Source organism: Hylobates moloch, unplaced genomic scaffold (genome assembly GCF_009828535.3).
Source record: "Hylobates moloch isolate HMO894 unplaced genomic scaffold, HMol_V3 SCAFFOLD_3, whole genome shotgun sequence".
NCBI classification, from domain to species: Eukaryota; Metazoa; Chordata; class Mammalia; order Primates; family Hylobatidae; genus Hylobates; species Hylobates moloch.
In genome coordinates this window covers 40094285-40122101 of record NW_026652278.1, presented here as the reverse complement: position 1 = coordinate 40122101, position 27817 = coordinate 40094285, and the positions used below count along the sequence as shown (strand labels likewise).

At 47.7% G+C, this 27817-nt stretch overlaps 1 protein-coding gene across 2 annotated transcripts; it reads left to right on the top strand.

The window, feature by feature from the left end:
• Positions 1-6740: 6740 nt before the first annotated feature.
• FFAR4 (free fatty acid receptor 4) lies at positions 6741-27607 on the top strand. 2 transcript variants are annotated; one of them, XM_032136601.2, is made up of 4 exons: positions 6741-7388; positions 15981-16109; positions 19050-19097; positions 27218-27607. In XM_032136601.2, the coding sequence occupies exons 1-4, from the start codon at positions 6822-6824 to the stop codon at positions 27605-27607; spliced, it is 1134 nt and encodes a 377-aa protein (XP_031992492.1). In that variant the 5' UTR covers positions 6741-6821. The 2 variants fall into 2 exon arrangements, with proteins under 2 accessions (XP_031992492.1, XP_031992499.1); XM_032136608.2 differs by lacking the exon at positions 19050-19097.
• Positions 27608-27817: the final 210 nt, after the last annotated feature.

Below are 27817 nucleotides of genomic sequence, written 5' to 3'. Positions count from 1 at the left end.
AAGACAGGGGAATTGCAACAGAGAAAGAGTAATTCACTCAGAGCCAGCTGTGCAGGAGACTGCAGTTTTTTTATTGCTCAAATCAATCTCCGAGAGCATTTGTGGATTAGAACTTTTAAAGATAATTTGGCGGGTAGAGGCTTGGGAAATGGGGAGGGCTGATTGGTCAGGTTGGAGATAGAATCACAGAGGGTCGAAGTGAGTTTTTCTTGCTGTTTTCTATTCCTGGGTGTGATGGCAGAGCTGGTTGAACCAGACTACCGGTCTGGGTGGTGGTGGCTGATCCATCGAGTGCAGGGTCTGCAAAATATCTCAAGCACTGATCTTAGGTTTTGCAATAGTGATGTTACCCCAGGAGCAATTTGGGGAGGTTCAGACTCTTGGAGCCAGCATGACGTCTAAACTGTAATTTCTAATCTTGTAGCTAATTTGTTAGTCCTGCAAAGGCAGACTAGTCCCCAGGCAAGAAGAGGGTCTTTTCGGGAAACAGGATGCTATCAATTTTGTTTCAGAGTCAAACCATGAACTGAATTCCTTCCCAAAGTTAGTTCGGCCTATGCCCAGGAATGAACAAGGACAGCTTGCTTAAAGTTTAGAAGCAAGATGGAGTCACTTAGGTCTGATTTCATTCACTGTCGTAATTTCCTCAGTTCTAATCTTACAAAGGTGGTTTCAGGTATGGGGTGGGCTTTGAGGGCTTGAGCACAAACCGCAATCAAGTGGGCAGGAAGAGCCAGTGAGAAGGGCCATTGCTGCCCACAAGCCCACAAACCATGAGGCACAGCCACCTCTAACCACAGTGCAGGTTTTGGCCTGCCAAGGACTCCCACCTGAGGGGCGTGCACAGGGGCTTAGTCCCAGCCAGGCCCTGTTGGCCATGCCCGGAGCCTTGGCTGCATGCCCTGGGGAAGGAGCGCCTTCCAACTCATCTGTTCAGGGAAGTCCCTTTTTTTCTAACTTACGTAAAGCTTTGAGTGTGCTAGCTGTGGCCGGCCTCTATATCTTGTTTAAAGTAGACACGGTGTGATCCCTGCCCTGGGGCCCTAGTGTGTGAACAACTTATAAAGAGGCAGCTGATCACTTGAGTCTTGCTCTTATTTTCCAGCTTCTACTTGGGTTGCTTTCTTTTGGTGGATAGGTGTGCTATGGACAGTGGAGAAGATCACAGTGCTGGGCACGCCAGAGCACTTGCCTCTTGCCAGGCATGTGATGCTCTCTCGGGCCTTCCTACCTTTGCATTGCTGTTCCCTTGGTCTAACAGGCATTGCTGTGCCCTGTCTACCTGGGAACTCTTGGGCCTCCTTGAAGAAGGTGTCTTGCACCACCATCAGGGTGCAAGGTGGTCTTCCCCGTCACCCCACTCTGGCCTGGCTGAGGCGGTTACCCAGCTATGAATGCTCAGGGCAGTTGGGTCTGGGGATCTGGGAGGGGTCTCACCTTGACAGGATGGGAGGAACAGAGGCAGGAGAGAGACTTTAAATCTTTGCACGAGGGTCAGCAACCTTTGCATTCTGCTCTATAATATATCCTAATTTTGCAAGGAGATACCCTGAACCTGCAAAGGCATATGTCTCAGAACTGATAGGTATAGACAGACAGACAGATACATACATACATACACAGACAGATGGACAGACTCTCACAGAGAGATTTGGAGGTGGAGCAATGAACCAGTAAGCATTTTCACACTAATTTTATAACATTTTTCCAGAGGAAAAATAAGAAAACCGGCTCACACCTGTAATCCCAGCACTTTGGGAGGCTAAGGCAAGTGGATCACTTGAGGTCAGGAGTTCGAGACCAGCCTGGCCAACAGGGCAAAACCCCGTCCCTACTAAAAAGATGGGTCTCGAACCCAGCTACTCAGGAAGCTGAGGCAGGAGAACCACTTCAACCTGGGAGGCGGAGTTTGCAGTGAGCCAAGGTCACGTCACTGCATTCCAACCTGGGCAACAGAGAGAGACTCTGTCTCAAAAAAAAGCTAAAGGGGGGGGGAGAGAGAGACAGAAAGGGAGAGAGAGAGAAAAAAAGAAAGAAAGAAAGAGAAAGAAAGAAAGAAAAAGAAGAAAGAAAGAAGAAAGAAAGAAAGAAAGAAAGAAAGAAAGAAAGAAAGAAAGAAAGAGGGAGGGAGGAAGGGAGAGAGGGAGAGAGAGACAAGAAAAGAAAAGAAAAGCATACACAGAGAAAGTCCCCTGTGCACTTCTCCTCCCCTGTTTGGTTGGAAATGTAAAGAGGTACAGAAGCCGCCTGCAATGTTGGCTTTCTCTTTAGCTTAGAAACGAGACTGTCCAGATTTACGTTTGGTGGATCCTTGTCTCGGTTTCTATGGTTTTATCTGAGAGTGGAAGAGGTAAAGAACTAATACCATGGGCAATAAATATGACTTTCACAGTGATGGATCAGCCTATGGGTATCTGCTGTCCAGTCTCCAAGGAATATGTGAAGTCTGTCTACCCTGAGGATGCCACACCCAGCCCTGTGTATGAAAGGGATTTCATAGCTGTGCACATCTGGGGCCCAAACACGAAGCAGAGCCCAGTGGGTTGGTTAAAGGGGTCACAGAGGTTGTGGTGAAACCTCTATGAGAAAAAATGGTAACATTTGTGGCTTTTGCCACTAGATGTGACCCCATGACAGGGTTACAAATAAGAGATAAAGTCTTGTGAGGTCTCAAGAGCACAGGGTTTCTCAGCCTCAGCGCTATCAACATTTTGGGCTGGACAATTCTTTGTTGTGGGGAATGTCTTGTGCATTGTAGAATGTTAGCAGCAGCGTCCCTGGCCTCTACACACTGGATATCAGTAGCAATCTCCTAGTTGTGACAACTAAAAATGGCTCTAGACATGACAAAATGTCCAAGGGTGGGGGTTGCAGCAAAATCTCCCCCAGTTAAGATGCATCGCTCTAATGGATCAGAGCAAAGACTCTGGAGTCCAACTGTCTCAGTTCAAATCCCGATGTTTGCAACTTGTGGGGGAATTGAATGAGTTAACAAACGCAAAGGAAGGATGGCCATATACTTTATCCTCCAAACCAGGGCAATTTGAGAATGAAAAAGGTTCTACTAATAATTTCATAAACTGGGGCTGGCCATGGTGGCTCATGCCTATAATCACAGCACTTTGGGAGGTCAAGGTGGCAGGATTGCTTGAGACCAAGAGTTCAAGACCTGTCTGAGCAACATAGCGAGACCTCACCTCACAAAAAAATTATCTGGGCATGATGATGCGCACCTGTAGTCCCAACTACTCATGAGGCTGAGGCAGGAGGATCACTTGGGCCCAGGAGTTCAAGGCTGCAGTGAGCTATGCCCATGACACTGTACCCAACTTGGGTGACAGAGTGGGACCTTGTCTCCAATAATAATAATAATAATAATGATAATATCATAAACTGGGACTGTCAGCAAGCAGAGTTGTGTCCATAATCCATATAGTGTTGACCACAGAGCCTGACCCACAGTGTCCACTCAATGACCACTGTGCTAAATGCTTTACATAAAAGAACTTCATTTAATCCTCCCCAAACCCTACGAGGTCAGTACTATCACTATCCCCTTTCATATATGGGAAGACTGAAACTCTAAGAAGCTACAGTAACTTGCCTAAGGTCACACAGTGAGTTGTCCAGCCAGGGCTCTGGTCCCCAAAGGCTAGTGCCCACATGGGCTTGGATACTGCAGGGAAATGGCACTACTCGACACCCATCCGGCTCTGCATGAACTGCTAGCTCTACTAGGTAATTCACAGTTCCAGCATTAGACTCATGACATTGTACCTTTACAAAGCTGAGTGTTTAGGAGTTGCTGTGATAAAAAGCAGGGACTGCATGAAAATCAACATGGAGCAGCGCTCAATATGATTTTGTTTTGAAAAACTGTGCAGAGTGCAACAAGTGCACCCAGCCCATCAGGAAGCTATTGTTGTTGGTTTTTTAAAAAAAAAATTTGAGACAGGGTCTTGCTCTGTTGCCCACATTGGAGTACAATGACCATAGTTCACTGTAGCCTTGACCTCTCAGGCTCAAGCCATCCTCCCACTTCAGCCTTCCAGGAAGCTGGGACTATACAGGTACAAGCCCCCATGCCCAGCTATTTTTTTTGGCAGAGATGGGATCTGGTTATGTTGCCCAGGCTAGTTTTGAACTCCTGGGCTCAAGTGATCCTCCAGCCTCAGCCTCCCAAAGTGCTGGGATTACAGGGGTGAGCCATTTCACCTGGCCTCACTGTGGTTATTTAAGAATGAAACAACAGGCCAGGTGCGTGTAATCCCAGCATTTTGGGAGGCTGAGGTGGGTGGATCATTTGAGGTCAGGAGTTTGAGACCAGCCTGACCAACATGGTGAAACCCCATCTGTACTAAAATACAAAAATTAGCCGGGCGTGGTGGTGGGTGCCTGTAATCTCAGCTACTCGGGAGGCTGAGGCAGGAGAATCGCCTGAACCCAGGAGGCAGAGGTTGTAGTGAGCTGAGATGGCGCCACTGCACTCTAGCATGGGCGACAGAGCGAGATTCCCTCTCAAAAATAAAAATAAATGAAATAACAAAATTTTTACCCCAATTTATATGTATTATTATTTTCCAAGGTAGTTACTAAGTTGTTAGGACATAAAGTCTTATTAAGTTGTTTGGACCCAGCTACTTAATAAATGAAACTGTTTCTGTTTGGTTTTTCTTTTAGCCTAGGGGTGCCATGAAGGTGCTGTGAATGGAGAAAGTTTATGAGCCTCTGCACTCAACATTTTGCCATTGGTAGAACCCAGGAGGTTAATGTTGGAGAAGGCCTTTTAGTGCACAGAGCCCACCCTGGTTGTACATTCTGGTGAAACCTCTTTGTGTCTTTATCATCACATCAGCCTGTGATGTAATCATTCTCTCTCTGTCTTTCTCTGTGTTTTTCCCTCTTACTCTCTCTCTCTCTCTCTCTCTCTCTCACACACACACACACACACATATACATAGTTTCCTTTCCCTTACACAAACACTAATATCCCCTGACCCTAATCAGACAGTTGCCAAAACCCCATTTGTCTGAGTTCCCTTTATTTCAATTTTTTGCCCTTTTCCAACTCTTTCAGGAGGCAAACCAGTTCTGTTTTTCAACTTGAACCTAGCCAATGTTCAGTTGAGCATCTACTTCTCAGGTTAGAAGTCACATCATCAGCTCAGACCTGTTTAATACCATGAAAAGCAGACACACAAATGGACCCCCTCCCCAGGCAGTACTTCAGACTCTGGTGCAACCAGCCTGAAGTACTTAGGTTTCTTTCTTTCTTTCTTTTTGGTTTTTTTTGAGATGGTGTCTCGCTCTGTCGCCCAGGCTGGAGTGCAGCGGCGCCATCTCGGCTCACCGCAACCTCCACCTCCTGGTTTCAAGCAATTCTCCTGCCTCAGCCTTCCAAGTAGCTGGGATTACAGGTACACGCTACCACGCCCAACTAATTTTTGTATTTTTAGTAGAGACAGGGTTTCACCATGTTGGCCATGGCTGGTCTGGAGCTCCCAACCTCAAGTGATCCACCCGCCTTGGCCTCCCAAAGTGCTGAGATTACAGGCATGAGCCACTGCGCCCTGTCAGTACTTAGATTTCTTAAGACCCAACCTTAAGAAAGACAATTAGAAGACAGAATGGGCAACTGGGAGAGGCCTGGTAATATGGCAAAGGGGAGAGGAGGTGAAGGTGTGGGTGGCAGGAGGTGGCTGGTTGGGGAAGTGGCCACCGGATCTTAGGCCACAGGCATAGTTTTCCATCTACAGCTTCCTCATTTACAGAATACGACGAGACTGCAGTGGTGTGATGGAAATGTGTGGGACGGGGACAGGTGACTGGCTTTCATTACTAACCAGAGGACAGCTTAGACAAGTCACTCTGGCTGGGCCTCAGTTTCCTTATCTCTAACAGGACTGGATTGCCCAGTGCTCCTCAAACTGTGGCACCTGGGGCACATTCATAGCTTGTGTGTGAATCTGCCAGCCTTGAAATATCTGTCTTCCTGGGATGGCAAGTTTATTAAAAAATTTGGAAGGACTCACCCTTTTTATAAGAAAGCATTTTATGTCATTGTTCAGAATGCAAAATGTATATGCATTTTAGTTACAATAACTAACATTTGATAGCATTTAATGAGTAATTATTATGTGCCAAGTGTGCAAAACTCTAGGTGAGCCTCACAATAACCTAATGGGGTATTATTATTCCCATTTTATAAATTAAAAATCTGGGGTAGAGGGAGTAGATAATCCACCTAAAGACCTGTTATTAAGTAGTGATAAAAGATCTCCACTCCCTCTCTCCCCTACAAAAAATACAGACTCATTACAGGTTGCTTTAGGATCTACTTCCAGACCCATGGAGTTTCTTTTTAGTAAAGCCTGAACGACACAGGCCAAAATAATCTCCAAAGGCCAGCTCTGACCCTTTTAAATCAATTTTAGCTAAATCCGTTCACAAAAGGCTTCGCACGTCCAGTGTCCCTGAAGGATGAAGGAGGTTGGGCAGGCCCTGCGGGGGCTCCAGGAATTCGCTAAGTGAGTTTTCTGGCTTCTGGATACACTTTCAAATGGCCAGAGGGCGCGAGACTTCCGCCTTGGCCGCCACCTCGCCGTCCAGCTGTGGTGTTCGCGGCCAGTGTTGCCGGGCACTTCCTCGTTCCCGCGCGCCCCGGGCGCAGCTCCCTGCACCCAGTGCTGGCGCTCCTCAGAAGGGAGGGGGCCAGAGTCGAGATGTCGCAACCGCCTCCCTCCCTCTTTCCCCGCCTTGGCACTCAGTCGCCTCCCAGATGAGCACTCTCTCAGACTGCTGCTGGCCGCCAGGCGCCGGGAATGTCCCCTGAATGCGCGCGGGCAGCGGGCGACGCGCCCTTGGGCAGCCTGGAGCAAGCCAACCGCACCCGCTTTCCCTTCTTCTCCGACGTCAAGGGCGACCATCGGCTGGTGCTGGCCGCAGTGGAGACAACCGTGCTGGCGCTCATCTTTGCAGTGTCACTGCTGGGCAACGTGTGCGCCCTGGTGCTGGTGGCGCGCCGACGACGCCGCGGCGCGAGTGCCTGCCTGGTACTCAACCTCTTCTGCGCCGACCTGCTCTTCATCAGCGCGATCCCGCTGGTGCTGGCCGTGCGCTGGACTGAGGCCTGGCTGCTGGGCCCCGTTGCCTGCCACCTGCTCTTCTACGTGATGACCCTGAGCGGCAGCGTCACCATCCTCACGCTGGCCGCGGTCAGCCTGGAGCGCATGGTGTGCATCGTGCACCTGCAGCGCGGCGTGCGGGGTCCTGGGCGGCGGGCGCGGGCAGTGCTGCTGGCGCTCATCTGGTGCTACTCGGCGGTCGCTGCTCTGCCTCTCTGCGTCTTCTTCCGAGTCGTCCCGCAACGGCTCCCCGGCGCCGACCAGGTGAGCGCCCCTCTGTGCGTGCCGGGCAGGTGTCCTGCGCAGGCTGGGAAGCGGGGCCCCGATGGAAGCTGGGATGAGGATGATCAACAACAACAATAGCCATTTATTGCACTTAATCGTTGTGCCAAACCTTGTGCCCATCGCTGTGAAGTTTAATCTCTTAAATCTCACTACAACGCTGTGCACACGCCCTCCTAAATGATGTAAGTGGAGTCCCCCAAATTCTTGCAAAATGCAATGACTGTTGCGAGGTTAATCAACGAGTAGTTTAGGAGCGAGACGGAACTTTGGGGGTGCAGGGTGGCCAATCACTTTGTATTGTATCATGATTCCTCGCCAGGTGCTACAATACTGTTATTATCACACCCATTTCACAGATGAGAAGCAGAGGCACACCGAAGTGTATAATAACTTGCCCAGAGTATTTTATCCATAATTCGAGGAGGAGTGGGGCTCCTTCCAGAAGTTTACCCGTAATTCAAGGAGGAGTTGGGCTCTTGTCCACAGGCTGGGCCGACGAGCTCTGTTTTGCATAGCGGGTCAATAGTTGTCATTATTAGCTCATAGGGGTGGGAGTGACCATGATCTGAATAAGGTTCTGCGGATAGTGCAGGACAGTTGGCTCCGGTCCCCTCGAGTCCCGCGGTCCGGAATCCCGAGCTCGGGTCTTTTTCTCTTGCCGCTTTGCCCAGTGGTTGCAGGGTTCGTGCGCCGGGATCCACCTGGGAGAGCGGACCTAGACGCGGAGTCACGGAGGACAGTGGCCGCCGTCTGGCTGTCTTCCCAGTGTGTTTGGTTCTCCGTGCCTCGCGGAGAGAGATAGAGAAAGGACTTAGGTCTGTGCGCTGGGGGCTCAGCCTCTAGGAGCATCTGCCCGTGGCTGAGTTCTTGGCCTCCCCTTCCCTACCGGGGTCACTGGTTTTCCGGCACGGAACCCCCTACCCTTAAGCTCCCTCTCCACCTAGGGGTGAGTATGGGGTGCCCTGAGTAATCGTGGCACAAACAGGAATCACAGTCCCAAAGAGGGACCTTCTAAGTGGTCAGAGAGGGGAGTAGGGAGGGAGAAATGACATGTCGCCATGGGAAGGCTTGGTTATGGAGATGCACACAGTCCACCAGGGACACCCCCTGGCTGTGTGACCCTCCAGAGCCTGGGACGGAGAGGTGGAACTTCTCTGGGGGTTTTCCCAGACCAGTCTCTCACACAGCCCTTGTACTGGGGTTAGGATGGATGGAGTCTGCCTCCTGTATCCAGTGCCAGTTTTTGTTTTTTTTTTTAAAACATAAATCAAACTTAAACACTTGTTTCTAATGCTTGTGTGGAACACATTGTGGGGTGTTTGTTTGTTTATGGCCTTGAATGACTAATAAGCAGGAGCCCCATCAAGCCTGTGGCACTTGATCAAATAACATGCAAGTTTGTGGCCATGTCCACTCAAGTGGGGCCCAGAGAAGCCAGGATTAGCTGAGCTGGTGGGTGCCATTTACAGGCAGACCGAGGGCTCTGGCTTAGTGGGCAGGCTTGTTCTTAGCCCCCACACACCTGAGAATCCAGGTGGGCCACGCAGATGCCTCTAAAAGCATGGATCAGGTGGGGGCTGGGCTTCTGCCATCGTTTCTTTGATTTTTTAAAAAGTTATTCTCTCAATGAGTTACAGTACTTCTATATTCCTCACAGAACTTGAGGTATTTCACCTCATTTTCTTTCTTACAGGAGAAAATGATGTTTAGGGAATGAAAGACCAGGTAGAATGTATCTTGAATGTATCTTAAGTTTTCAGATGTGTATTTTGTGCCTCTCCCTTTTTTCAGTGATTTCAAGTATAACCCTAATTAATTGGCAAATGACATTAAAAAATAAGACTCTTGTCACTTCCCAGCCAAAGCCCAGACTACAATTCTGTGCTGACAGGGACACAGGTGACTGTTTGGGTGAGAAGGCCTTGGCATAGGCAGGGGCCTTCCATGTCTTGGCCACTTAGTACCATACCCCTGTTAGGGAATCTGGGTGTGGTTAGAGCCCTCTGTGGTGCTTCCAGAGTGGCCACAGTTGTGCTGTAAGGTACTTCTGTGGAGGTCTGTGTTGTGATGGCTGGGCACACAGACCTCCCATGTTTTAATGTTGAAACACTTCCTTGGTTTTAAGAGCCTTTGGAGAGGGATTTGGGCAAAGCCACTGGGAGAGAATGAGCCTGCAGTGTGCACTGGGGGCCAGGTGAGTTAGTTACCCACAGGAGCCCTACTCACTGAAATTAGTAGAGGTGAGGTGGGAAAGCTTGAAATTACAAAAAAAAAAAAAAAATCCCTGGGCACGGTGGCTCACACCTGTAATCCCAGCACTTTGGGAGGCTGAGGTGGGCAGATCACTTGAGGTCAGGAATTGGAGACAAGCCTAGCCAACGTGGTGAAACCCCATCTCTACTACAAATACAAAAATCAGCTGGGTGTGGCGGCATGCACCTGTAGTCCCAGCTAAAAGGGAGGCTGAGGCAGGAGAATTGCTTGAACCCAGGAGGTGGAGGTTGCAGTGAGCTGAGATGGTAGCACTGCACTCCAGCTTGGCCAGCAAAGCAAGACTCAATCTCAAAAAAAAAAATTAAAAAAATTAAAAAAAAAAATGGGACAATCCTTTCTGGCTCTCCATCTTCTTTGTCTTCTTTCCTACCAGTCTGCCACATCCACCTCATCTCTCTCTCTCTCTCTCTCTCACACACACACACACACTTTCACACCTACCTGCCCAGGAACCCAACAAACAGAAAAATCCCAATTTCTTAAGGGTTGTTGCCTGAACACATAGAAAACATCCAATATTATAGGTTCAGCAGTTGAAGAAATAAGTTGAAAAGAATGAGAGACAGAAAAAAACAAAGGGGGAGTGTAGTCATTAAAAAAAAAAAAGCAACAGGAGGATCTGGTCTAGACTGACTGAGTCTCGCATTTAAAATTAGCAAAGGCTTGTTTTCTCAATCCCCATATTCCCAGCTTTCTGCTTGTGGATTCTGTCTGCCCCATCCCACTTAGAGACTAAATATGGAGGTTTGGGATGGGGGATATTTTCCTAACCCAAACCACACACTGAGAGAATCAACCAAGCCTAAGCAGATGCTGGCTCCTTCCCCTCAAGGAGCGCTGGCCAAGGAAACTGCCCCTTAGAGCTTCTGCCTATCCGAGAGCCCTCCTGAAACAGAAATTCAATCTCTTGTCCATGTGGGCTGTGGTTGCCCAGTAGTTCATGGTAATCAGACTCTAAAACTTCACTGAAGAGAAGATGAGGTGATAAACATCCTAGAAATGCGAGACAACTTGGTATTTGGAGTGGGCTTTGAGTCAAACATTCTGTTTAAATCCCATCTCTGCCATTCGGGAGCTTCATGACAGAATCCAAGCTGTCTAACTTCTCAATACCTCACTTTCCTCTTCTGCAAAATGGGCATGATTACAGTATCAACCAACCTTACCGGATCGTCATGGGCACTCATGTTCAGTAAATGGGCCAACACCTGGCACATACACAGTTAAGCGCATAAGAATAGCTAGCTATTATTAGTTTCCTTATCTTTGAGCATAAACATTTTAAACATTCTTCAAACAGTATAATTCTTCTGATTGCTGTAAAATAACAGACTGCCATTTTAAGAGGGTGAACACATCCTAGCAACGTTGACATCTCAGCCAGGTCAGCTCACCCTGCTTCAACAGGATTCCAGCCTGTGTGTGCTGTGGCCCTGGCTGGGCGGTGACCCACATCGGCAGGTGGAGAAGACTGTCTATCCTGGCCAGAATGTGCTGCCCATTCATTCTGCAAACATTTACTAAGCACCCTTCCCCTCTTGCCCCTGCCACAAATCATGTAAATCCACCTCGGTCTCTTCAAGGAGAAGCACACAGATGGTCCTAGATTCTGGCCTAATTTGGTCCTCACAGTCTCCCCACCCCATATTCTTTTGTTTATTCTAAAAGAGGAAATCCCTAAAGTCACAGAATGGCAAAAGATGGAACCAGAATTTAGCCCCACTCTTTTGGGTCCCTCTGGATGCCGTCACCCTTGGGTTTATACTTCCCTGGGGCACTTGATCCCACTGCCCCACCCTACCCTAATTTAATACCAGGCTAGTCATGTGAACGTTCATGTGTCTCTGCTGAGTGTGGATCGTCTGAGGAAACAAACACAGTTTGCTTGCCTTTGTTATGATGAGAGAATACTTTTAAAACATAAGAAAGGAAGCATCTCTTGCATTAGTATTTTCTCTCTTTTTTGCTGGGAAGCTGATAGAAGACGAAATCTCCAACTAGGACTCCTAGGTTCTTAAAATGATCTTGAAGTCTTCCATGTTGATGGCAGAGGTGAGACACAGGAACAAGGATTTACCAAGGGTCTCCAGAGGTACTGCAGGAAGAATCATTAGAGAGACTGATAGGCAAACAGCTGGAACAAACAGCTAGAACTTATTTGCAAACAGGCAGTGTTTGCAAATAAGTCAGCCAGTGTGGGGAGGGTCAGCATTTCCGCAGTGCCTGTGGACAGACGTCCCCATTCTCAAGGGGAGTCTCCTTAGAAAATCTCGTTTGGCAATTTTGTCCTGAGCACCTAATGTGTATTAGGCAGAATTCTAGGTGCTGGGATGCTGGCTGGAAAAAGGCAGGCTTGGTCCCTAGCCTTAGTAACACACTTCAGTGGGGGCTCCAGACAGGGAAGGGGATGATTGCATAAGCTGTGGAGAGCCGTGGAAGGGTCTCTGCTGGGTGTGGGGAGTCCAGGAAGCTACTGGGAGATGGCAGTGTCCCCACTGAGTGTGAAGATGAGAGGAAGTAAGCCAGGCAAGGGGATGGAGATGAGGAGGGCACTGTAGGCAGAGGAGAGTCCACATGGAGGTCAAAGAAGCAGTGAGTGCTGTTCTGAAACTTGCAAGGGGTTCTCCACCATACATGTGTAGAGTGTGAGGTTCAGTGGGGTCAAAGGACGGTGCTGGAAGGGTTGGCAGAGGAGAGGGAGAAGGGCCAGAGTCATCCTGGTAGGAAGTTTAGACTTAATGGTGATGGCCTGGTTGGGGGCAGGCCAGTGAAAATGCAATAGGTTGATAAGTCAATAGCTATGAAGGAGGAACTTAGAGATCCCTTCTGAGTGGGGAGGAGGAGGTGGGCAGAAGGCCAGTGCTCGGGTTTCTGGCAGCTTGGAGAATGGTGGCCCTGTGCCCTGATTCAGGGAGTGCAGGAATCAGGTGGAACCATTTGGGGATGGGACCTTCAAAGCTTAATGTGCCTATGAGGCCTCCTGCTGAGATGTCCTCAGGGCTATTGGGCAAGTCTGGGGTTCAGGGAAACATGGAGCTGAAAAGAGTAGATTGGAGATTTACCTGCAAAAGGAGCCATGGAAATGAGTGCGATGGCCAGGGAGAAGTGGAGACTGGGATGAGGCAGAACACATTTGGGGGATCCAAGTCACACTTATCCCTTCACTGTGAGTGGCCTCCCAATTTCATCCCAGAATTCTGGTCTGACACCTGAGCTCCGGCCTCCCTATGCCCCTGGCCGCGGTCCTTCTGGGCATAGCAGAAACAACCCCCCCTGGGTGGCTCTACCCTCTCTGGTCCTCTGAAGCTCTCTGGGCACTTCCAGCTGCTTGTCCTGTCCTAAAGTGTCCTAGCGCTTCTCTGCCTGCCTCCCTCCTGGAGGATAGGGTCAGCGCCTTGCTCTTCCTCCCTGTGGCTTCGCTGTGGTCAGCCACCACGTCTGGAGTCGGGTGGTTGAGCAAATGAATTAAAGACTATTGTTGACTCTGCCAATTCCGCTCTGTAACTCAGTAAAAAGGCAGGCCTGCCACTTTTGTTTTCCAAGTTCCCTTTTTAAAATCAGGGGACATTTCACATGTGCAGAAAAAGTACAGAGAATATGATAGGACTCACATCCCCACCTTCCAGACTTGACATGCTGCCTCACTCCTCTACATGTCATGGCCTGCGGGAGAATACCTAGAATCAAAATGACTTAAGCCAAATGGATTTTCCCACAGAAACCAAGTTATGACAGCAACTTGGATCTCTGTGGGCATGGCACCTGTTATTTTATTTTTTAATGGACCAGACAGTGCATTTAGTCAACAATACCATATAAAACCTTCTAAAGAGCGTGTCAATCCATCATTCAGGCCCCCAAGCCAATTGCACTGCCTCTCAGTTCATGTGTGGGGGTGCTGGGCAGAGTTCTTATCTTTCTTCCTTATCACACTTCCTGCCCTGAGCAAGAGCCACAAATCAAAAGGAGAACAAGTGTCTTTATTAAAGTCACGGAATTTGGGAGCTTCCTGGGACAGGTTCATTGTCTCTGTTGAAAAATAGCTGGTAAAGTTGGCAGAACTATCATGATGGTCTGTGTTTCATGTTTGATCATCATTTCACTTATAAATGAACTTTTTTCTTTTATAAAAGTAATATAGGCACATCATGGAAAATTAGGAAATTCAGATAAGCCACAAGAATAAAAACAATTTGAGAGTCCCGCCTAGAAATAGACACTTCACTTTCTGCATTGTATCCTTCCATGTTTTTTTCTGTGCATGCGAGCATGTGAGTATATGTGAGAGAGAGACTGTGTGTGTGTGTGTGTGTGTTGGATGGCCATATACTCATTCACACATATACGTGCTCTTCAACACACTGGGATCATAGAAGCACATGGTTTAGGGGCCTGCTTTTTTTCTTTCACTCCTACTGTAGAGAGAACACCTTGCTCTATCATTATACCCGCTACAAAAGTCTTGCTAACCCTGGAGAGATTTTGGCAGACATTCTGGAAAAGGCTTTTGGAAAGAGTTGGGGGTCTTAAGAAAAGCTTCTGTGTGTCCTCTGTTTTTCTACTGTCCCTTAAAATTTTTCCATCACAAGAATAGGAATTAGAGACCAAGTCACATTCAGGGCTGGAATCTGTTTCTTCCGATTGGTGCTTCAGCATATCTGGTCATATGTATTGCTACTGCTGTCTTGGAATGAGGGGTCCATAGTGGGCAGAGGCCTGAGTACAAAAGGGGGTGGTGTGGGTTTTCTAGAGAGCAGTAGTAGCCTCACTGCCAGTAATCAGAAGATCCTTGAAAGAAACAGGTTTCTGGCCGGGCATGGTGGCTCACGCCTGTAATTGCATCACTTTGTGAGGCCAAGGTGGGTGGATCACAAGGTCAGGAGATCGAGACCATTCCGGCTAACATGGTGAAACCCCGTCTCTACTAAAAATACAAAAAAAAAAATTAGCTGGTCATGGTGGCGTGCTCCTGTGGTCCCAGCTACTCGGGAGGCTGAGGTGAGGCAGGAGAATCGCTTGAACCTGGGAGGCGGAGGTTGCAGTGAGCCGAGATCACGCCACTGCACTCCAGACTGGCAATAAAGTGAGACTCCGTCTCAAAGAAAAAACAAACAAACAAACAAAAAACAGGTTTCTTTCCAATCACCAAAATGTAGAAGGATTTAATAAACTTCCCCCCACCATGTGTTCACACCAGCCCAGTCTTGATTCACTGCTAAAAATTCTCTGCTTTTGCCTAGTAGAGCATTCAATGAATATTGGTCAAGTGAATGAATGAATGAATGGTACTTCGGATGATCATGCTGCTCCTAGACATTGGTTAAGATGCCTTGGCCCTTCAAAATCAATAATGTGGTCTTTTTACACAGCATGTGCTCTTAAAAATCTATTCTATATGCATGTGTTAGGGCCACTTGTTTTCTAAACAGTTTTGTTTCTGTAGTCAAGTGGGCATAGGAAGTTTATATGTGGGAAGTTAGCATATGCACACACACAGATATATATGTCTGTTTTCATTGGCCTGTTTATTCATTGGATGAAATTGTTGCAGAAGCTATTTGTAACTATTCAGTAAGGTCTCCATATGTTGCAGTTCTTGCAGTTAGTGTTAAACATTTGAATCAATACAACATAGTGATAGCAGCAAGATCACAAACCTTCACACTCTTCTACCATATTCCATTGGTTTTACATCTTGAACTGTCTGTGAGTGGAGGCTGATCTTTGCCTTTGGGGCTCTATATGGCCAGGTTGATGCAGCTCGACATGCTTTAGACACCTGAGCACCCCCAGCATGAACACTTAATGCTTTAGCAAAGACCCTGTGGCCTTCAGCTTACACAGTGTGACTACAGGGAAACCTCGTTCCTGTTTCAATATGTTTGTTTTGTAGCATGTCCTTTCTGATCTCTGTAACCTTTCAAGGGTCAGTTTTCTCCTTTGTAAAATGGCAGGCTTGGAAGAGAAGGCTCAAAAGCCCTTTGCATGTCAGCCCAGGCAAGTGGAAAGACCACACCTAGGAACCGACTCTAGCTCTTACCACCCTGTAAGCCTGAGGCTCAGTTGCTGTCCCTGGAGAACAGGAAACATAATCATGGCTATTCTGAGGGTCAGGGGCAAGTGCTTTGTAAGTGGGATTGTGGTGGGCAGTGGGAGGGATTCTGGGGTTCACTGTCATGCTAGCTGTGTAACTGGGAAATGCAACCATGTAAGTGTCAGGAAAACCTCAATAAGACTGAGCCAGAGGCCAATAAGAAGCCAGCATTTACATGATGTTCTTTTCCTTTGTGTAACTAGGAAATTTCGATTTGCACACTGATTTGGCCCACCATTGCTGGAGAGATCTCGTGGGATGTGTCTTTTGTTACTTTGAACTTCTTGGTGCCAGGACTGGTCATTGTGATCAGTTACTCCAAAATTTTACAGGTATGTTTGCTTCAAGTGCTGCCACTGAACTTCCCTCAGGCTTGAGGTTATTTCTGCTAGAATCTTAGAATTTGGGGTCGGAGAACACCTAAGAGTTCAGGCCAGCTCAATCTTGATTCACTCCCCAGGTCTACAACACTGAGGAAGGAGAGGGTTTGTTGTTGTTTTTTTTAAGTTATATCTTTGTGATTATGTTTTTGCTCATCACTAAAGTAATACCAGGTCATTACAAAAAATTAAATTAAAATGAAAGCAGACACATAAATGTAAATAACACAGATACTGAAAACTTACTCCACCTTCTTAACGACTCAAGATGTATTTTTTCAGGCTATTTTTCTTATAAGCTTATGTATATGTCATGTATACTGTGTGTGTATTTGATGAACCATATGAAATTGCAGGTTAAAATGGTCAAATGGTTATCTGACACTGTTCAATGTTCTTTGCAGATATGAGATAATACTCTGCTCTGTAACTCCTTTTTTCACTGAACATTATATCTTAACATCTTTCTACATCATTCCTATATCTCTAGCTCATTACTTTTAGTGGCTACAGATGTGACTTCATTTATTTTACGGTCTTTTGGGCTGCGTCCATTGTTTCCCCATCGCAAACACTGCAGTACTGGAGAATGTATACTTTTTAAAACATTTTATTGAAGTATTATCTACATATATAAAAAGCACACTGAGCATAGGTGTAGGCTCAAACTGAGTGCATTCATGAAAGCAGTTCCCAGGTCAAGAAATGGAATATTACCAGAAGTCTCTCCTATTATCTTCCAGTCGCTACTCCACCCACCCCCAGGGAATGTCCATTTCAAATGTGCACTGAAACAGGAAATGATCTCTACCTTCAAAACAAATATGTACAGGGACATAAAAAGGACGAGTCAGCCTGTTTTATATCTGGTAAGGTAGTCCATTTGTGAGTAAGTTGCCTGCCCAGGCAAACAGCATGGGTGCATCCATGTTTATGCCCATTTTAGAAGGTTTAATGCAAAGCCCTTGAATCCTCGTGGAGGTTTATAGTTGTTGAATCTTGGTTTTATAGCATCTCATGTGTGGGTCATATGGCAAGTAGGCACTTGAAGTGGTGCCCTGTAGGGCCTGCTCACCCTCTGGTCACTTTTATGGCCCTTTCTTTGCAGCTAAGGGTCTGTAACCTTCTTAGATGCACAGAACCCATAGCCAGGCCAACCTCCATCCAGGTCGGCTAATCCCTGGGTCCTGTGGGAGATGGCTCCTCCATGTCACTCATTAGACTCTTGCCCACCCAATGACCACTAAAGTGACACCCAGCCTGGGGCTTGTTCAATTGCAGGAGACAGATTCAGACCTGGAGTTAAGGTCTGGACAGTGCTTGCGACGGGACCAGGCATATGATAGTGCTGTATAAGTGTTAGCTATTATCATTAAGTTAAAAGGAAAGAGGTGAGAGAAAAAGGAAGATTAATGTGGAACTTATTTAACAAATATTTATGTAGTATTGACCATATGCCAGGAACTAACTCTTTAATTCTGATAAGAATTACAGATGAAGAAACCTAGGCACAGGGAGGTTAAGTAACTTACCCAAGGTAACACAGCTTGTAAGTGGCAATCAGGATTTAAATTCAGGCAGTCTGACCCTAGAGTCCCAATGCATTAATTCCTCAGACACGTGTTAAGGGCCTGCTCTGTGCAAAGTGCTTGGGGGAAAGGAGGTGGGCTAAAACCAAGCAAGACACATTCTCTATCCAGAAGGAGCTTTGACATAAAAGGGGAAGAGGGAGGAGACAGACAAGGGTGCTGATATCAAAAGGAGAGAAACTGAACACAAGGTGGAATGATACTGAGACTTTGCAAACACTTTGCAAACTGTTAAATGCTACACAAACGCAAGGGATGAATAAGGGGTATAAGAAAGAAGAGCAGGCCAGGTTTGGTAGCTCACGCCTGTAATCCCAGCACTTTGGGAGGGCGAGGCTGGTGGATCACCTGAGGTCAGGAATTCAAGGCCAGCCTCGCCAGCATGGTGAAAGCCCGTCTCCACTAATAATACAAAAATCAGCCGGGAGTAGTGGTGGGCGCCTGTAATCCCAGCTACTGTGGAGGCTGAGCCAGGAGAATCGCTTGAACCCAGGAGGAGGAGGTTGCAGTGAGCCAAGATCGCGCCACTGCACTCCAGCCTGGGCAACAAAGTGAGACTCCCTCTCAAAAAAAAAAAAAAAAAAAAAAAAATGCAAAAGGCCATGAAGACAGACACAGAGACTTGACAGTGTTATTTTAAAAATCTGGGTTTGAGTCTTGAATCTGCCACTTACTTGCTGTGTGGCCTTGGCCAGCTTAGTTACCATCTCTGGGCCTCGGTTTCCTCATCTGCAAAATAGCAAACATAATGCCAGCAGTGTAGAGTTGTTGTGAGGCGTGTAGGAGATGCTATTGATGGGACAGAGAGAGCCATGCCTGCCTGTAGCAGGTGATGAATAAATTACGACGGTCGTGATTTGTTAGGCAAGGCTGCTCTTCTGAACCTTGTCTCAGAGCATGCTGGGAAAAGGTGCTGCTAAGATTTGCAAGAAAATAAACAACAGCCCAGATTTGGAGCACATCAAGAACAAGGAATTGACGCTAGAGCAGGGCTGGCTGGAAGGGGCGGCAGCATTTGACCTCCTTCCTGGAGGTCTCACTCCTGAGTTCCTTAGGCTCCAAGAGGGCTCTGGTCTGCCCCTTTTCACTCATACCTCATGCTTCTCAGCTGCCTGCTGAGGGAGGAATGATTTTCCATCCACCCCCATCTTTTTCTCAAGGCCAGGGTCCACCTGGAAAAATTCTATGAGACCTGAGGAGTTGGGGCAGTTATCCTTTTAGCCACCCACCTCTAAACAGCAGTTTACTCTCGAAGCACCTTGTGTCTAAACCCACAGCCAGACTTCACTTCTCCCCATCACAGACCTCAGAACACCTCCTGGATGCAAGAGCTGTCATGACTCACAGTGAGGTAAAAGGGCACTCTGAGTAACAGAGTAATAGATCAAATATGTAATTTACATTCCATCACCACCCTCACCTTAAGGCCCTGTGTGGTCTGGCCCTGCTGCCTTTCTCACCTTCATATTTCACCCTCCCTTGTGTCCACATTGGCCTTGAGGCTGTACTGCACACTGGCCACCACACTTCTGCCCCAGGGCCTTTGCACCTGCCACTTGTTCCCCTGTATCTCTCTTCTCCAGATTTCTGCATGGGCCACTTCCCCACTTCATTTCGTCTTTACTCAAAAAGCTCTTCACTAAAAAGTCTTCCCATCAATCTCCAATTCCTTATCCTGATTTATTTGTCTTCAAACACTTACTACACCTGTCATATTCAATTTATGACAGTCATCTGTCTTGCCCACTACAATGCAAGCTCCATGGGAGCAGAGGTTTTGGTTTGTTCACTGCTATATTCCTATGTCTAGATCAGAGCCTGGCTCATTCATTGTAGGTGCTCAATAAATATTTGTTGAATGACTGAGGCATGAGCCTTGGATCACATTGAAAGGGTCTACAGGGTCATCTCTTCTTGGACAGTGGGAAAATCACTGGACAAAGAGTCCTAAGACAGGAGTTCTAATCCAGGCTTTATCACTGTGTGACCTTGGGCAAGTCACTTAAGTAATGTGAACCTCAGTTTCTGCAGGAGCCAAATATGCCTCAGTGGATTAACACAATAAAATGAAAGAGCAGATATGATAATGTTTTAAAAATCACAATTTTAATCCAAATATCACTTAAAAATTACTTTCCACCTTATTAGCAAAATTCACTGTTGCCCATTTCCCAGGAGGACTATGACATTTGTCCTTACTTGGTACCATGAGTTTGCCAGGCTGATAATTTGGAAGCAGGCAAGCTATACCAGGTGGATGGAGTGTGTGAGCAGGGCCTCAGTTTGTGTCTCCTCCCCTGTGAAGATATACGTAACTCAGAGATACTGAGTCAGCTTTTCTGTCCAAGCTTTTTCTGTGAAGCTTGGTTTTACATAACTCTGTAAAATCAATTGAACATCAATGTTAATTAGGCATAATAACAGACAATTCACAAATTGTTTGAAGCCATGGCATACATAACTACAGCACTACCAGTCCCACTTCTCACCTGTCACTAGTTCCTGTAACCCAGGTCTCAGCTCCAGGCTTGAGAAGTATCTCTTTTTCACATCACCCTGGTCTTCTATTGCTCTAAAGCAGTATGTCTCCTAGAATGTTCTGTAGAGTGCCATGGCAATGTTAGGTGTTAGAAAGGGTTTGGGAAGTGCTGGGATAGGCTAGATTGGATTCTTTGCTGCAGGACTTCTCAGGACTTTTATTATGCCAATATACTTTGACGATCTCCCACACAGTAACAGAATAGGTATCATTGCTAAATGTGACTACAGAACCCCCTTTTCTCCACAGAGCATCTCTCTGCACTCGTGCTCCAAGAAATGCCTTTTTGGAAACCCTGCTCTAAAGTCTCCACCCTCCTTCCTGGTTCTGACCTGGGCAAGAATTCAGAGCAGGCTTCGCCCTGGCTCTCCCTACCGCCCACCCTTCAGGGGCTGCTTCATGTGCTTGGAGCAGTGGCCTTATTCACCCTTCTGCCCTCCCTGCTTCCTCTTTCCTTGTGACTCAAACATGCCATACATCTTCAGTATTTTTTCCAATCAACAGTTTTCCCAGGGAATAACCTCCCAGCGACTTCTAAGTGCCTTTGGATCAGGCTGTCACCACTGTTTGGGGCTTGCTTGACGTCATCGCCCAGCAACTGTTGCCGTGGCAACTGAGATGCCTCTACCCTTTTGTAACAGTGGATGTTTATTGATCCCCCTCTCATTGCCCACATATGCGCCAGAATGGAAGAGCAGCGTGGGTGGAGCTGCCTTGCTTATTGCTGTGTGTCCAGCACCTATGAGTGCTTAGCACATAGCAGGGGCTTATAAATATTTGTCGAATAAGTGAGTCTATGGCTTGCAGATGGAAAACCCTCAGCCTGTCTCAGGGCTAAACTGAGAAACAAAATCTGTTTCCACTGGACATGAGGGTGTTAGACAGTGAACACAAAGCCCTTTCTCCACGCCTGACCTGCATTCCCCAGCTTTGGGGGCCTGCATGCTGGTCGTGGAAAGGGAGGTGGAATCTCTGGAAAGATGGAATCTTCTGTCCAGTGATTCTAGATGGGAGGGTGTTGATTGACCAAGCAGCCCCCAGAGGAAACTCAACCTTCAGGGTTGAGTCCCAACTTTGTCAGTGGGAACATCCTCTACCCATCCCCCCATGTTGGCAGCAGCAGTCTGCTGGCATGGAGTGGCAGAGGGGTGTGAGGTAGGGTGGAGGCTCCCCCACGGTCTTCAGAAGCTCATGTGGGTGTGGAGGCAATGAGCCTCAAAAAGGTCTGTCTTCAAAGGACTGAGGGAAATTCCAGACTGAGCCTATTGTCCTGGATGAGCAGCTGCGACACTTTAGTGGGCAAGAATCACCCGGGGAGTTTAGGAAACTTGCAGATTTCTGGGCCTCACCCAGCCCCACACAATCTGAATGTCTGAAGGGGCCCCCCAGCATTTGCATGTCATCATGTACCCGGTGGCCGTGGACCACATTCCCCAGATGCTGTCCACCTCTGCTGAGGTGCTGTGCCTCAGCAGAGAAGAGCACTGGCACCTGGCATGGGGTACACTCCCCTACTCGACTGTGAGCCTCAAGCAAATCACTTCTCTTCTCAGGGCCTCTTAGTTCCAAAACTGCGGCAACCACAGAACCTACCCCAGAGGCTTGTTCTGAGGATTAGGATTAATCCTCAAAAGTTAATTGAGCATTTAGTTTAATCTAAAAGCACATCAAGCATTCTGCCCAGTGCAGAAGACATTTGAAATCCTGGATCAATGTTAACTATCCTTGACATCTAGCATGAGGAGAGGAGGAGGAGAGGAGCCACATTTGATTATAAAGCACCATTTTCTTCCTCACACCCTACCAGTGGTGGGAACTGTGGAGAAAAGGAGATAGTAGCACCTCTCAGTGCTAAAAAAGATCCAGGCGGGGTGCGGTGGCTCATGCCTGTAATTCCAGTACTTTGGGAGGCCGAGGGAAGCGGATCACCTGAGGTCGGGAGGTCAAGACCAGCCTGGCCAACATGGAGAAACCCTGTCTCTACTAAAAATACACAATTAGCCGGGTGTGGTGGTGCATGCCTGTAATCCCAGCTACTCAGGAGGCTGAGGCAGGAGAATTGCTTAAACCTGGGAGGTGGAGGTTGCAGTGAGCCAATATCGCACTGTTGCACTCCAGCCTGGGCAATAAGAGCGAAACTCCATCTCAAAAAAAAAAAAAAAAAAGTCCATCCACTTATGCACTTGGCCCATGAGTGAGCCCACTTTGTCTGTCACCCACAGCCATTGTCAGGTACTTGCTAGGGCTCTGGGCCACAGAAGACACAGCATGCCTTGCTTCAGCCCCCATCCCCCAAGGAACCCATAGTCTGGTGGGGGTCTGTGTTAGTCTGTTCTCACACTGCTTTAAAGAACTGCCTGAGACTGGGTAATTTATACAGAAAAGAGCTTTAGTTGACTCAGTTCCACATGGCTGGGGAGGCCTCAGGAAACTTGCAATCATGGCAGAAGGAGAAGCAAGGACCTTTTTTCATGGTGGCAGGAGAGAGAAGCGAGTGAGCAGGAGCAGGGAAAACTGTCTTATAAAACCATCAGATCTCATGAGAACTCATTCACTATCACAAGAACAGCGTGGGGGAAACTGCCCCCATGATCCAAACACCTCCCACCTGGTTCTTCCCTCCACACGTGGGGATTACGGGAATTACAATTCGAGATGAGATTTGGGTGGGGATACAGATCCAAACCATATCCGGGTCAGAGGTAAGAAGGACGCCTGGGCTGGGCGCGGTGGCTCAAGCCTGTAATCCTAGCACTTTGGGAGCCCGAGGTGGGCGGATCACAAGGTCAGGAGTTCGAGAACATCCTGGCTAACACGGTGAAACCCCGTCTCTACTTAAAATACAAAAAAAAAAAAAAAATTAGCCGGGCGTGGTGGCGGGCGCCTGTAGTCCCAGCTACTCAGGAGGCTGAGGCAGGAGAATGGGGTGAACCTGGAAGGCAGAACTTGCAGTGAGCTGAGATGGCGCGCCACTGCACTCCAGCCTGGGTGACAGAGAGAGATTCCGTCTCAAAAAAAAAAAAGAAGGACGCCTGGACATCTACCACACAATGTATGTGGCAACTGTCACATGAGTGCCTGAAACAATGCTGCAGGATGCCAAGCGGGAGATGAACTAGGAATCCTTCTCAGAGTTGCTGGCATTAGAGTTTGGAGTTAAAGGCTGGGCAGAAGGATTCCCATGGGCAGAGATAGTAGAGAGTGGGAAAGAACTAGTTTATGATAAAGACAATGGGCTGGCGTCAGGCTGCCAAGTTGCCAGTCCACCTCGGCAACTTCTTAGCTGAGTACTGGTGGGCAAGTTTTTTAAGCTCTTTGAGCCTCAGCTTCCTCATCTGTAAAATGGGGATCATCACAGTACATATGTCACAGAATTGTTGGGAGAATTTAAAAAGGTAAACTAAGTGATAGGTAAGGGCCTGGCACATAGTAGGTGCTCCATAAATGTGAGCCTTCATCAACATCACTCATCAAAAAGTATTTTTACAACACTACACCAGGGACCCTGGGTACATCGTCGCCCTTCTTAGGATGGTGTGGGCAGCAAGAGGGATGAAGCTGCTGTCAGAATCAGCCCTTGTGGGTCCCCCAGCCTGTGCTTAGGCCTAGAGCGGTATCCTTACTCAGAGGCGGTGCCAATTCCTCTGCAGCCCACCCACCTGACACCCTGCCCAGCTGATATTCTCCTAGATCTAACAGCCAAGGCAGGTTCCTTAGATTAACCAGGTTTCACCTGAACACAAATTCTAATTTTGATTCTACTTAGTGACTTCCAGACTTGGATGTGCCAATATGGCGTCTGGCATTTGAGCCCAAGGTGGTGCCCTTTGTCTCCTGAGCAACCTTCACCCTGCAGAGCCATCGAGGGGAGAGGAGGGCTGAATAGTGTGGCCATCCCTTTTGAGACTTTTGTGATTTGTCTCATCTTTAATCCCACTGAGCTAGATTTTCAGAGATGGGGTCTCTGACCCTGTATTATCAGTGGAGTGACCTTCAACAAGTTTCTTAAATTTCTTGATATTCAATTTCCTCATCTGGGAAGTGGGAACAATGATAGTGCAAATCTAAAGAGTAGGTATGAAGATTAAATGTGATGATTGAGAAGTAAATGTGCGGCACAGTGCCAGCCACACGCAAGCCCTCAGTAAAGCTAGAGATCTGTATGACTGTGAGGTTGGTTGTTCACTCAGCATCTGTTGCACTGGTCTCCACCATCAACAGGTGCACCTAAACTCCTGCACAGAGCAAGCAGCCACACTGAATCATAAAACAAACAACTCTCCTTTAATTAGCTAGTTACAAGATTTTTTTTTTTTGAGACAGGGCCTCACTCTATCAATGGCTACTTGACAATGGCTGTGGGTGACAGACAAAGTGGGCTCACTCATGGGCCAAGTGCATAAGTGGATGGACTTCTTTTTTTTTTTTTGAGATGGATTTTTGCCCTTATTGCCCAGGCTGGAGTGCAACAGTGCGATATTGGCTCACTGCAACCTCCACCTCCTGGGTTCAAGCGATTCTCATGCCTCAGCCCCCTGAGTAGTTGGGATTACAGGTGCCCACCACCACACCCTGCTCATTTTTTTGTATTTTTAGTAGAGACAGGGTTTCACCATGTTGCCAGGGTTGTCTCGAACCCCTGACCTCAGGTGATCTGCCCGCCTCGGCCTCCCAAATTGCTGGGATTCCAGGCATAAGCCACCGCGCCCAGCCTAGTTACAAGTATTCTAACGGGAATATTTTCAGCCATTCTGATCTTGCAGTTAAATTTACCTGAACTGTGAATGATGTTAATTACCTTCCAATTACTCCCCCTCTTGAGATTCAGGAGTCTTGGGGGACACCTGTAGGATCTCCTGAAAGAAGAGTCCAGAATCCCCTTCTAAGCCCACATAACCAGGGCTGCCTTCATTGCCTGCCACGCCTCTGCTTCACTGCCAGCCCTGCTCATTAATACAAAATATTAGAGGTCCCAGCAGCTCCACTGGTAGGAATTTATTCTACGGATATGCTCACCTAGGTGTGCAAGGATATGCATGAGGAGGCTCTTTCCCCCAGTTGCCACCTCTCAACAGGGGACATAATTATAAAATGGTCATTTTCCACAAATATCACCAGCAGTGCTCTGACAAGCTCCTCTTTCTTGCTGGGGCAGGGGCACCTTTAATGACACCTATGTCTGATTTACAGAGCTTTCCAGTCACTTTTTGGTTATTTTACAATGTCAATCTCATAGTCAGTTCAAAGCTTCCCCTGCCCAAGGCACAGGATGTGGGTTTGTGGTGCTGGAGCTGGGAGGAGGACAGAGAAGGAGGATGGGCTGCCCTGGCAGTGGTCTGGTCTCCCACAAGGACAAGGAACTTGCATGATTGCCCATATGAGGTGGTTGCCCCCTTCTGTCGGTCATTGCCTCTGATTTCCCTGTGTCTGGTGATGGTGCTAACAGGCCCTGTTGATGAGGGGATCATTCCCATGCAGCACCCACTCTAACCCATGGGCGGGCCCTTCCCACATCCACTGCCACCAGGTATGGGCAGACCCTTCCCAGACTCAGCTTCATTTTCAAGTTGGCTTTCAACAGCAGCTGCCCCAGCAAATAAGCAGCCTCTGATCACATCATCTTTCCTTAACCCCTGACTCAGGGGCCTATAGGCAAGACTAGGATCCATTTTCTCCTGCTCCTACAAAAGGAAAGGAACCTAGGGTGGGGTCCAGTGCTCCCTTCCGCCTGGCCTGCCACACTGGTATGCCATCTCCCACTCAACAACCTGTAGGGGATTGATATGGTTTGGCTATGTCCCCACCCAAATCTCATCTTGAATTGTAGTTCCCATAATCCCCATAATCTTGAATTGTAGTTCCTATAATGTCACGAGAGGAACCCGGTGGGAGTAACTGAATCATGGGGATGGTTTCCCCCAGGCTACTCTCATAATAGTAAGTTCTCATGAAATCTGATGGTTTTATAAGGGTCTCCCCCTTCGCTTGGTTCTCATTCTTCTCCTTCCAGCCGCCATGTGGAGAAGGACACATTTGCTTCCCCTTCTGCCATGATTGTAAGTTTCCTGAGGCCTTCCCAGCCCCGCAGAACTATGAGTCAATTAAACCTCTTTTCTTTATAAATTATCCAGTCTTGGGTATGTCCTTATAGCAGCATGAGAACGGAATAATATAGGGAGAGAGGGGAAGAGTATGCACACTGCTACTTCAGCTGCTACCTCCCCAAACACGGCCAAAGAAATAAAATACTCCTCAATGGGGGCTGGATAAATTGCAACCACCATTTATAGAAGATAACAAGAACGAAGTGCCTTCTCTGTGCAGATATGGCCCGAGCACCATGATATACTGCTAGGTGAAAAAGGAGCAAGGCCCAGAGTGTGGTGTGTGGTGTGGGCCCATCTGTGTACCAGGCAAAAGAGCAGATGCCTGCAATCCCACACCAGGAATATTGTGTGTGGCAATGGTGCATTTCCAGAAAGCCATATGGGAAAAAACTCACGTTAGTCACCTCTCGGGGTGGAAATAGAGGGTACAGAAGGCCAGAGACCTGATGTTCTTCATTTGCTCCCCATCAGTATAGCATTGTTTGAGTTTGAACCCTAAGCACATTGTGCTTGCGAACAATTAAAGAGTCACCTCTTTTAAAAAAATTACAGGGAAGACATCCCTCTTGTAGACCACCCAATTTAGCCTTTTCACTTCCCCTCATAACTCTGTTTACAAGGTAGGTGATTTTCTGCTTTATCTCTCAGGAGTCCAGCCAGGGGTCCTGTTTCTCCGGCACATCCTAAGCTCGGGCATGCAAAGTCCCAGAGGCACACAGCCTCGGTGCCTTGGGGATAGCAGATTCCAACTCTCGGGCCCCTAACTCAAAACCCCCAACAACCCTCAGTCACCTGTGGCTCCAGCCCTGTTTTGGTTTTCCACAGATCACAAAGGCATCAAGGAAGAGGCTCACGGTAAGCCTGGCCTACTCGGAGAGCCACCAGATCCGCGTGTCCCAGCAGGACTTCCGGCTCTTCCGCACCCTTTTCCTGCTCATGGTCTCCTTCTTCATCATGTGGAGCCCCATCATCATCACCATCCTCCTCATCCTGATCCAGAACTTCAAGCAAGACCTGGTCATCTGGCCGTCCCTCTTCTTCTGGGTGGTGGCCTTCACATTTGCTAATTCAGCCCTAAACCCTATCCTCTACAACATGACACTGTGCAAGAATGAGTGGAAGAAAATTTTTTGCTGCTTCTGGTTCCCAGAAAAGGTAGCCATTTTAACAGACACATCTGTCAAAAGAAATGACTTGTCGATTATTTCTGGCTAATTAGTTTTTCTTTATAGGCAGAGTTTCTCGCACCTGGTGAGCTGTGGCATGCTTTTAAACAGAGTTCATTTCCAGTACCCTCCATCAGTGCACCCTGCTTTAAGAAAATGAACCTATGCAAATACACATCCACAGCACTGGCAAATTAAGGGGTGATCACCCAGTTTCATATTTTCCCTTTATAAAAGGATTTGTTGGCCAGGTGCGGTG

What these genes read in the sequence shown, in the direction of transcription:
- FFAR4 (XM_032136601.2), top strand. Translation starts at nt 6,822, where the DNA reads ATGTCCCCTGAATGCGCGCGGGCAGCGGGCGACGCGCCCTTGGGCAGC. An exon ending in GGCTCCCCGGCGCCGACCAG is followed by an intron (nt 7,389 to 15,980) that starts GTGAGCGCCCCT and finishes TTGTGTAACTAG; the next exon opens with GAAATTTCGATTTGCACACT. An exon ending in CTGTCATGACTCACAGTGAG is followed by an intron (nt 19,098 to 27,217) that starts GTAAAAGGGCAC and finishes GGTTTTCCACAG; the next exon opens with ATCACAAAGGCATCAAGGAA.